The sequence below is a fragment of the Armigeres subalbatus genome, chromosome 3 (genome assembly GCF_024139115.2).
Source record: "Armigeres subalbatus isolate Guangzhou_Male chromosome 3, GZ_Asu_2, whole genome shotgun sequence".
In the NCBI taxonomy this organism is placed as follows: domain Eukaryota; kingdom Metazoa; phylum Arthropoda; class Insecta; order Diptera; family Culicidae; genus Armigeres; species Armigeres subalbatus.
In genome coordinates this window covers 313,187,174-313,199,225 of record NC_085141.1, presented here as the reverse complement: position 1 = coordinate 313,199,225, position 12,052 = coordinate 313,187,174, and the positions used below count along the sequence as shown (strand labels likewise).

Below are 12,052 nucleotides of genomic sequence, written 5' to 3'. Positions count from 1 at the left end.
AAGTGACAATTTGCTCCATGCAGATCATTAAATGATTATTATTATTATTACGATTATTACAGATCTATAATAAAGTTTACTTCAGATTTCTTAGCAGATATCTAAAGATTATAGCTTTGTCTAGCGTTCTGAAGTGAAAATGTGGCAAAATATGCAAAACTAGCTTATGTACAAGCGAAAGAGAGCGTGAACAAAGAGAGCCTCTCTTTTGCACATACGACCTATTCTCAAAGCAATCTAGATTTGTCAAAATTCCTCTTGGTAATAATGAACGCGAAACAACGGACACGAATAGGAACATGGAACGTTTTAACCCTAGCCCAGCAGGGTAAATTGGCACAACTTGCCAATAACGCACACCGCATGAAGCTTGAGATCCTGTGCCTGAGTGAAGTCTCTTGGCCAAACTTTGGGGAATACAGAACGCTGTCGGGACAAGTTCTGCTATACTCTGGTTTACGAGGTGAACACGCTTCCCGGCATCGCGGAGTTGACTTCCTACTAAGCGCTAAGGCACACTCTGCGCTTATGAAGTGGAAACCTATAAGTGAAAGGATAATCGTTGCCAGATTTAGAACACGGGTCCGAAACCTTACTATAATCCAATGCTATGCGCCAACCGATGCTGCGGATCTGCAAGACAAAGAGAACTTCTACAGTCAACTCAATGCCCTCGTAGATAGAATTCCTAAGGGTGATATCAAGATCTGTTTGGGCGACTTCAATGCGAAGATCGGATCCGACAACTCGAACCATGAGCGCATTATGATTTATGGGACGCCATGGTCTCGGAGAAATGAGCGAAAAGGGAGAGCTGTTCGCAGAATTTTGTGGAAATAACGACATGGTGATCGGGGAATCGCTCTTCCCTCATCGACCGGTTCACAAGGTCACGTGGGTCTCCCGTGACGGCTTAACAGAAAATCAAATTGATCACATCTGCATCAGCCGAAAATGGAAACGGAGCCTTCTTGATGTACGGAATAAACGTAGTGCCGATATCGCGTCTGATCATCACCTCCTCATCGGCGAAATACGCCTGCGAATTGCGCGGATTCGTCGGCAGGAGGAAAGAGTTGGACGACGATTCAACACACACCGACTGGAAGATGCCACGGTGAAACGGTCCTTCGTCGAAGAACTGGAGACGCGTGCTGCAGATATTCCGTAAGGTGGCAGCGTGGAAGACCAATGGACCGCTATCAAGAATGCCTTCATCGCCACCAGCGAGAACAATCTGGGCGAACTGCGCACCCAGAGAAAACAATGGATCACCGATGAGACCTGGAGGAAGATAGAGGAGCGAAGAGAAGCCAAAGCCGCGATATTGCGATAAAAAACAAGAGGAGCCAAAGTCTTAGCCCGTCAACGATACGCGGCTCTTGAGAAGGAAGTAAAACGCTCATGTCGACGGGACAAGCGAGCGTGGGCAGACTCTCTGGCCGACGAAGGAGAGAGAGCCGCCGCAACCGGGGATATTCGCCTCCTCTACGATATTTCACGACGCTTAAGCGGGGCGAAGATGAATGCAACGATGCCTGTGAAAGACACGAATGATCAGTTATTGACCGACCTGACCAGCTGAAACGCTGGTTCGAGCACTTCGAACAACTTTTTCAAGTGCCAGCCAGGCCATCACCACCTCGGCATGATCTGCCGACGTATAACACGCGTCAATACCGAAGCTCCATCACTGCTAGAGATTCAAACAGCCATCCAAAGCATGAAATCGAATAAAGCCCCAGGGGTCGAGATGCTGACCCCATGACATCCGCTCAACTACTGCATCGTTTATTTCGTAATATCTGAGACACCGCAACCTTCCCGGTCGACTGGATGCAAGGTATCTTAGTGAAGGTGACCTGACTGTATGCGATAACTGCCGAGGCATTATGTTGCTGTGTACCGTTCTCAAAGTTCTATGCAAAATTATTCTAGCCCGGATTCAGGAGAAGATCGATGCGACTCTCCGGCGGCAGCAGGCCGGATTTCGTGCCGGAAGATCCTGTGTGGACCATATTGCCACGCTCCGCATCATTCTGGAGCAGGTCAACGAATTCCAAGAGTCCCTTTACTTGGTATTCATTGACTACGAAAAAGCGTTCGACCGTCTCAATCACGAGAATATGTGGGGCGCCCTGAGACGCAAGTGGGTTCCTGAGAAAATCATCGGCCTCATCGAGGACAGTACGAGACTTTCTCGTGTAGAGTGCTGCACAATGGGGTCTTGTCCGACCCTATCCGGGTCGTAGCTGGTGTGAGGCAAGGATGTATTCTATCACCATTACTGTTCCTCATCGTAATCAACGAGATTCTGGTAGATGCGAAGTTGAACACGACTTGCTCAATTCACTTGCCTTGTCTATACGTAGCATAATGCTACGTTTAGACAAGGCAAGTGAATTGAGCAAGTCGCTTGAATCGAACGCGAATGGAACGTGTAAACATCTTAATTCAATTCACTTGAACGAAAAGATAGTTGAACATGTTCAACTTTTGGCAAGTCAATTGAATTCAACTGAGTTGTTCAATTCACTTGCCCTGTCAAAACGTAGCATTAGGGGAAGGTGGGTAGACTTGATCACCCCCTGCTTTATCGAGCATTAAAGTAGTTTTGTTCTAGCGTATTTTATAGTATGGATCCCCTAAACAAATGACCTTTATGTGGTGAGTTATTTTTTGGATTGACAACCTTATTTATTCTGCAGGGCGGTTTGTATGTTTTGACCTTCCTAAAGATTTTATTATTGGTCACCCAAAATTGTAACAACTTTTCATAACAATGACCAAATGCTTTCGTTTTTTCACAGCACAAAGCCATAAATATGCTTAATGATCTATACTGATGGAAATGTCAACATTCCATCAAAGTTTTAGGATATTTGGATTTCAAGTTATTGCCTCAATATGGGGACACTTGATCCCCCATTAGTCACCCATACAAAAATTTGGCGAAAAAATTCAAAAAAATATAAATCTGTATTCAGGCTTCTAATTTTTTGTAGATTTGACAGATTTGATGAAGTTTTGGCAGGAAAAAATATTTATTGCGTAGATATCATAAAAAGGGGATCAAGTCTCCCCAAATTTTAAAATTGCATGTGCTGTCGAATTCAATAACAAAAATCATTCATGTATACGCACAGCAATTCGAAAACTCTGCGTATTTTGAAGAAAAAATATTTTAAAAATCTGAGGGTATCTTTCTAATTTTATCAAAGCAAGTTCTTGGAGAGGGATCAATTTCCCCCGAAAATTTAAAAAGTCGATTATTGATAGCACTCCAAAAAATCGATTGTGTATCAATAACAACAATAATTTAAGGACTGTCATACATCAGTAAAGTGAAATACTATATTTATTAGAGAGTCTGTGTGGAAATCGCGTTTGTTTATTTATTTTTGGCTGTGATACATCGGAAATCAGAAAAGGGGATCTAGTCTACCCGGTCTCCCCTATGCTACGTTTTGACAGGGCAAGTGAGTTAAACAACTCAGTTGAATTCACGCCTTGTCTAAGCTCCCGGAAAAAACTATTCTCAACTTTGGAGGGTTTGAGTTGCTACAAGACACGTTCGAGTTGCTACAAGACACCTTCGAGTTGCTACAAGACACGTGGACATGTGCATTCAAACAAGTTATGCAAACAGCTATAACAAAAAAAAAGTGCCGAATAATATGCAATTAATGCGGTTATGATCTCCAGCTGCAATGAAACAATGAGTTGACACCCTGAAAAAAAATCATAGAATCATTGTGAATGTTCAGGTTAACCAGGAAATTGATGAATTCGATCCGCGTAAAGATCTATGTGTGATGAAATCAATTTTCCCAAGTGCTATTTCGACCTTTCTTGTGTGTTTTTTCCTTCACATTATATAATACACAAGGAAAAACCATCATTGCCAGGTGATTGAGTTTCAATACGCCACCCGTACTTGACATAAAACCGCGTAAATACCAACGTTATCGTATTTGATCTACAAATGCTCCTTATAATACACAAAAGTTACTTACTTACAAAATCCCTTCTTTTAGCTAGGCTAGGGTCATGGTTTGGATTGTGCTGCCGAAACGGAATGAAATGATTTCGAGCATTTCAAACGGAAAGTACTGCACGTACCAACAACGCTGAAGCGCGAACAGAATGCGGGGCATAGAGAAAGCGAATGAACTTTTGGACTGCAACAGTTTCTGGGGGAACCACTCATAAAATTATAGGACGAGCAGTGTATGGATCGTCATCAGGCATCATGCGAGACCGAGAAGAACCGAGCCAGGCGTCATGTATACCGACGCTCGTGTCATCATTGGAACGCAAAATCGTAGTCATTTGTGCCTCCAAGTTTTTTTTTGTTCCCCCAAAACGATGACCGTTGGAAGGCTCGTTTTTTTGTCATCAATCATTGTTAATGTAGTGTGAAGAATGCTGGATGACGTCGATCGATTACAATCACATTGTACAAGAAAACAAAGGTCAATTTGCTTGTTTCTTTTTGACAAATTTAAAAACTCATATATTTCGAGCGATACTTAGATATAATCATAAGAACTAATCAGTCTTTCTTGTTTCTGCGCCAAAACAACGCGGCAAGGTTCAGTACAAAGGCGCATGTCGGTTCAACGACTTCAATTGTCTTGACTCTAAACATTCAAGGTTACCAAAAAACTGGCAATTTGATAATACTTCTTTTGTTAAAACAAACCGCCGTCGAACATGATTCATACTGATTAACTAGGATTCACAGTTTCGTGCGGTCGGTGGTTATTTCCTCTTGAGCGGTACTAATGCATAATTAAGTTCACTGGAATTTGCGCCAAGTCATGTAATTAATGCTATTCGTCGAAGTTTTTTACACTCGTGCTTCTATTTTACACCATTTGATATCAAACAGTCTCTCGCTTGATGCTGCCGCACTGAACACATTCTGAGGCTTCAAGCTGTCTTCCGGTCCCATTTTCTCACCGGAAGCGATCCGACAGTTGTTCATGATTACACACACGTATTCTGGCGTTGTTCCCGACATAGTTCACCTTCATCGATTTGCTCTGGTCGCTGAGGTAGATTGAGCCTTCATTGCCGATGTAGTTGATCTTTCCACTGTTGCGCATGACTTTCACGTTATTCAGATTGCCCACTACGTTCAAGGTTCCTTCGTTGGATTTAATCAGTATCCGGTTCTGGTTTCCGATAATCTGCAGATTGTCTTTGTTGGTATCGATCCGGATGCGTTTCTTATTTCCGAATACGTCTTGCGGTTCTCGTATTGGCACTACCATTTCTGTTTTGTTTTGACTAACTAACGACTTCACGTCCGACTTGATACGCGCTTCGATTGCGAATGACGACCCAGCAAAGAGCGACGGCCAACATATATCGCGTGGCGGACGGCAGCGTGTGGGGCACTTTCTTTGGCTTCTGACGCGACAACAGCGAACGGTGATTTACCCGCAGGATGGGTGGATTGATTGGTGGGAGCTTTTCAGCGTGAGAGAGACTGGGCTTGATATAGTTAATTCGCGAGTTGCGACACTGTCGCGGGTTGTAAAATTACTATCAAGCCAGTGATGATGATGATGCGTGAGCTAATCCAGATGTGTTGTATGTACTTGAACTTGAGCGCGAGTAATTTGTTTTGTATTTTTTACTTGTTCGCCAGTCCCCGGGTGCATGGCACATTCGTTCGTGTGGCCGGTATTCACCGAAAGATGAGTGTTTGTGCTGTTCGAGTAATCACAAACTGAAATTACTTTGGTGACGGAGTGCACTTCCGTTAGATTTGAAAAGAGAATGATGGTGCGATACGTTGCTTGCATAACATGTCTGTTTTTTCTTACAGAACATCTGGAATCTAGGCAAATATCTACTTCTGAATATTTCTTGAGATAGCTTGGTCATGGTTGAAAGTAACTTGGAGTTCTATAGCGGAAAACGGATCAAACCTTAGCTAAATATTCAGGTGTCGATCACACTTGCATTTAAGAGCTGCAAACAAACGTCCGTATTAGTGAACATTGGAAGTTTTATTTTGCTCATGTAGCATACTAAAATGTTTTTAGCCACCTTAAATTATCAGCAATAGCCTCGGACACCTGATTACACAGTACCGAGAAGCATAATTGCAAATAAATGTAACTGGATAGATCGGGCTGTCTTTCAATGATTTCGTCGTAATACATTAAAATGCTTTATACTTAGGATTGGAACTATACTAAAACAAGCCAGAACTATGAGTCTTTTCGATCCAGCTTGATAAAACATTTTAACGAAATATTTCAGAAAATTTGCCATACAAATCGTGCTTCATTATATTTTAAACTCGAAATCATTATGCAGCAGTGTTCGACGAAATCCAATTGCAAGTCTAGCATATTAACACGAATAATATTCCACCGAACGGCTGTTTTAAAATCAAGGTTCGAGCTAAAAAACCTTTTATTTTAATGGAATGAATGGAAACAAAAAAGTATTATCTTATAAATTTTAAATTGCTATATTGAGTGATCCTTAGTGAAGTGAAGTTCATTGATGTGGAGATATAAATGTTGAGATAATTTGATCTTTGATTTGAATTTGAAGGAATTTTAACGACATTACTAGACCAAGCATTTTACGAAACATGATATTTACACTAGATCAGGAAAAATCAGTTATGCTGTTGGTGGAATTTTGACAAAGGAATGTACATTAGGGTGGTTTAAAAAATCGATTTTGCTCCACAGTGCTCATCTGATTCTTTACCATATTCTGAGTGTCCTCTGAAAATTTGAGCTCATTTGGATTAAAACTGATTTAGCACAAGCCGTTTCAAGTTTTCATGCAAATTAGTATGGGGAAATTTATTTTTTCATTATACTGTTAATGACCTTTCCACATTAAGCGTAGGTTGAAAGAAAACCTACTTAGCTAACAGGAATACTCAACAGCTTTCACCCAACGAAAACCGCATGTTGAATAACCGCCTCAATAATTAGTAATCGATTTTAAGACAGGTTGCGAATCTTTAGTCATGATCGATAAATTTCTTTGAGGGCATCACTGAATTGTGCAGTGCAACATAGTAGCCTGAATTTGTGTGTGCTATCTTTCGCGCCACGAGCAGCAATGTTGCCTGTTGATGAGTTATGCTCTTAGCTCCAAAAAACCACGGTATAGATTAAATTCGATTACTAATTATTGGAACGATTAATTGAGATGCGATTTTCACTGAGTAAAAGCTGTTGAGTATTCCTTTTAGCTATGTAGGTTTTCTTTTAACCTGCGCTTGATGGGGAAACGTCATTAACAGTATAATGAAAAAATAAATTTCCCCATACTAATTTGCATGAAAACTTGAAACGGCTTGTGCTAAATCAGTTTTAATCCAAATGAGCTCAAATTTTCAGAGGACACTCAGAACATGGTAAAGAATCAGATGAGCGCTGTGGAGCAAAATCGATTTTTTGAACCACCCTAATGGCTGTTGTTAACATCGTGTGCCCTAAGGAAAAGTCTAGTATTAGTGTCCGAGGTTGCGGACACTGTAAAGATTAAAATTTCTCGCAGATGAAAACTACGTTACGTGAAAAAGATGCCTGCTTCAGATTCTACATTCTCGCAAGTCGCAATCGATGAGAATACTGATGTGAAAAACATAGCACAGGTAGCTATCTTCTTAAAACTTGATTATTATTTATTTATTCAGACTAAGGCCGAAGTGGCCTATGCTGCACATAAAAGTCTTCTCCATTCAGCTCGGTCCATGGCTGCACTTCGCCAACCACGTAGTCTGCGGAGGGTCCGCAAATCGTCCTCCACCTGATCGATCCACCTTGCCCGCTGCGCACATCGCCTTCTTGTGCCCGTCGGATCGTTGTCGAGAACCATTTTCACCGGGTTACTGTCCGACATTCTGGCTACGTGCCCGGCCCATCGCAGTCGTCCGATTTTCGCGGTGTGAACGATGGATGGTTCTCCCAACAGCTGATGCAATTCGTGGTTCATTCGCCTCCTCCACGTACCGTCCGCCATCTGCACCCCACCATAGATGGTACGCAGCACTTTCCTTTCGAAAACTCCAAGTGCGCGTTGGTCCTCCACGATCATCGTCCAGGTCTCGTGTCCGTAGAGGACTACCGGTCTAATTAGCGTTTTGTAGATTGTCAGTTTGGTACGGCGGCGAACTCTATTCGATCGGAGCGTCTTGCGGAGTCCAAAGTACGTACGATTTCCAGCCATGATGCGTCTCCGAATTTCTCTGCTGGTGTCATTTTCGGCAGTCACCAATGAGTCCAAGTACACAAATTCTTCTATTCTTCTATTCTTCTAACAATTCTAAATAGTTTCTTAAAACTTGATGAAAGTTGTTATGAGCTTGAACTCTCAAACTTAAGTGGTGCGCTTACAACTGATAGCGGCCGTACACATATTACGTAAGCACTTATGGGGGGAGGGGAGGTCGGTCAATATCTTACGCTCCATATAAATAAAAATTCATTTGTATGCAAAAATCTTACATGGGGGGAAGGGAGGTCGAAAAACCCAGAAAAATTGCTTACGTAATAAGTGTACGACCCCAAGAGCTGGTACCGACAATGATGGGAAAAACACTACTCGTATGATTAGTATTAAAAATTTTATGAAATTAGTATTAAAAATTCGTATGAAAATCTTATAACAACTGTAGCTCAAAAACCGTAGCACTTAGAAAAAAAAATACTGTACACCTTTTCCATTGGAAATTTTGCGTACTTTCATAAAATCAAGTCGATAAAAACGTAAATTTTTTTTCCAATAATATACCTAAATATACCTAATGTATAATAAAAATCGTGTACGTGTTTTATGTATGATGTATATGAGTGTTTTTTTCCTAAGCAAAGGAGGGGGAATCTGCTCAACAGACATCCTGGGTTGTCCAGGAAGTGCGTGGTTAGGGACCACCTCCAACAGCAAACGAGGGAGGCAGGACTACATCCCCGACCCGCTAAACCGTTTCCATTGCCGCCAAGCCCATAGTCCCTTCGGTACAACCAGAAAGTAATGCTTCAATGGGGGGCCAGTGCACAACGCACCCTCGAGGTTAGCTGCGTGTCCTTGCAGCACCGAACATCGTGACTCGCTTTTTTAGAAGAACACCATGGTATCGTGCCAGCGCATTGCCGGCTTTCCAGGTGACCTTACCACGCCCTATGTCCTGGACCTTTCCAGGACCCTAGGCCCTGGACCTTTCCAGGTCCTTCCTCCCCCGTTTTTGGAAGTTCAGCTTCCCAGCCCCACTACCCTTGTTCGGGGTAGTAATCCTCCGCGTTTTGTGGCGGCCCCAGGGAGCTCATCTCCTGGAGACTGTCTCCCCCGTTTTTGTGTCTGCTCCGTTGGAGCAGTCACCCCCGACACTCCCGCGAATACTTGAGCCCCAGTCTGGGTAGACTTTGGCACCACCGTCTTCGCTGGCACGTCCTCGGTTGATTCGACCTTGCCCGAGTCCGCGAATCCTTGGGCCTCAGTCTGGGTAGACCTCGACTCCACGGATTTCACGGGTTTACACTTGGCCGTCCCGACCGCCCTTTCCAGCTTGGCGTCCAACATCGACTTTCGAAGTTTCAGCAAGCTCCTCTTGAGGTCCTTACTGATATTATGCTTCGATGATGCAAAGTCGATGATGGCGTCCAGCTGTTCCGTCGCCACCTCGAAGGCCGAAAGCCCATCGCGTTTGCGGTTCATCGCCCCCACAAGCCATGGGCGTCCATAACCTCTACCGGCGTAGCCGGGGAGAAAGTTGAGTGACCCACGCTGGCGATGCGCACCGAGCTGCCGACTATTGCCTCAGGCCTCCTAGGCGGAGACCTGAACAACCCACCTCTTGCGAAGGGGTTATCGCCTACACTACTACCACTAATTGAAGAATTGACTTGGTTTTCCATTTTGGTCCCACGAGTTACTGTGGAGGATGCCCAGGTACCCCACAGGCTCCGTTAAAGGCCTAGCTAATTATTTCACCCCCTGGCCATGCATCCCCTCGGCACGGGTCGCTTAACGCCTTGGGATTAGGGGTTAGGGACGATGGTCCCTTTGGTCGCACCCCCTCACTCTAGCTGATGTCAGAAGGACAACAGTGCCCAGGCTGCACTACCAGCTAAGTACAAAATCCTTAGCTGGCGGTCGATTGTCATCGGAAGACCCGTGGAAGCGTGAGATTTGAACTTGTGAGGACCAGAGCTGTGTAGGTCGCTCCTTCCCAGATGTCAACTCACCATTTCGCAGCCTGCTGTATATGAGTGTGTATGTGTATATCTGTATGAATGTGTATGTGTGTTTATATGTGTACACTGATAGACAAAAGTATTTGTTATGTTTTAATAGAGATTACTATAAAAACATGACGAATACTACTCATTACCATCAGTATATGTATGTATTTGTGTATATGTATGTGTATGTGTGTATATATATGTGAATGTATATGCAGGATATGGAACACTTTTTTATACACTACACATTTGTTCCGACCGCGGTCACTGCACTGGTTCTATTGTTCTACTTTTAGGGGAATCACCGCACTGGTAGACGGTCGAAACAAGACTCCCCATTTTTGAGAAAAAACAACTTATTTGAAAAAAAATATTTTTTTGTTCATCATTTCACCATAGTGCAAAAAAGTGCATATATTGTCTGCCACAACATATCAAAATTAAAAAAATATTTTTAAGTTTTATTTTCAATGATTGAACCTTTTTTTCACAGTGTATATTTTTTTCACATATAGGGTATCTGTTCCTATATCAATAACAATAAGGCACAGTGCACATAAAATACATTGATTTCTCACCCAATTATCAAGTACCGTGAGAATAATTATGCTCAATTCACATAATTTTTAATTGAGAACAATTTGGTGACTTCAAAAATGAAATGAACATCACATTTATGAAGTACTCAACTGAAAAACGTCATCACCACCATGCACCCATTTCAATAACATTCTAAAATAGTTAATCCTATGTCTGTACCTATTTCAATAATACTACTTCCAACATAAACTACGCACACTATTACTCATGTGTATACGTAACGATATGATTGCAGTGATGCCGAATTCTCCAATGTTTTTTATTTATGTAGGAACAACTGAAATGTTATTAGAAATATAATTACAATATTTCAGTTTTTGTTGCAATTTTCCATCTTATCAGTTCAATTTTATGTTTGTCATAATTTATCTTTTCGATATACCTTATTTTGCAAATATGTCAGTTGAGTTTCACATTAAAAGTTCATTCAAGCCTTTTTGAAATAAAAATCTTAGTCGGCAACCCTTGAGGATACAAGCAAGATGTAAACAGTTTGGAATACGGACAAGGATGATTGAGACATAGTTCGAAATAAACCTATATCAAACTATAGGAAATCGCGTTCTTTTTTCAAATATAATTATAATAATAGTGAAAATGTGATGTGCTTTATGTCTTGTGAAGTGAATTTCATATGTAAACATTAGTTTTAGCTTAAAATTGAGTGGAAAACAACGTTGTGAAAACAGGTGTATCTGCTAGTAGCAATCGAGCAGTGCATCAAACCAACAGATCAGAGGTAGGAAAATGTGTTTTATAGTTTTGTTTCTAATAATTTGAGTCTTGTGAACTGAAATATAGCTTAAACTGAATTTTAAATAATATTATAAACATTGAAGAATGTTGTCCATTCATTATTGAGTACGTTGTATTTAAATCGATTTTAAATTGGGTTTATTGACGATTGTGATTAATATACGGGCTGTTATCAATATGGGAGCATTTACCCTAGCATTGCCGAAGATACCAAAACGATCGGCCAAGCCGTTTTCAAGTTAAATTTCTTTGAAGGTGTTCAATGTGTTTTTGCTTGGGCCCTTGTCAAAAGTTAGGCTTGAATCAAAATGGCAAACTAATTAGGCAAGTTATGTTTTATGATCATAAAATAATGTATATGCAAAAATTCAGGGAAATCAAAAAGTACAAAAATAAATTGACCTTCGATTTCACAGAGAATTGCTCACAACAAACATTTCTAAATTGTCCTTTTTACAACTAGAAGT

General features: G+C 41.6%; 1 protein-coding gene across 1 annotated transcript; it reads right to left on the bottom strand.

Moving 5' to 3' along the window:
* Positions 1 to 4,480: 4,480 nt before the first annotated feature.
* Positions 4,481 to 5,505, bottom strand: LOC134225327 (uncharacterized). Its single transcript, XM_062705298.1, has one exon. The coding sequence runs from the start codon at positions 5,277 to 5,279 to the stop codon at positions 4,962 to 4,964; it is 318 nt and encodes a 105-aa protein (XP_062561282.1). The 5' UTR covers positions 5,280 to 5,505; the 3' UTR covers positions 4,481 to 4,961.
* Between the last annotated feature and the right edge of the window lie 6,547 nt (positions 5,506 to 12,052).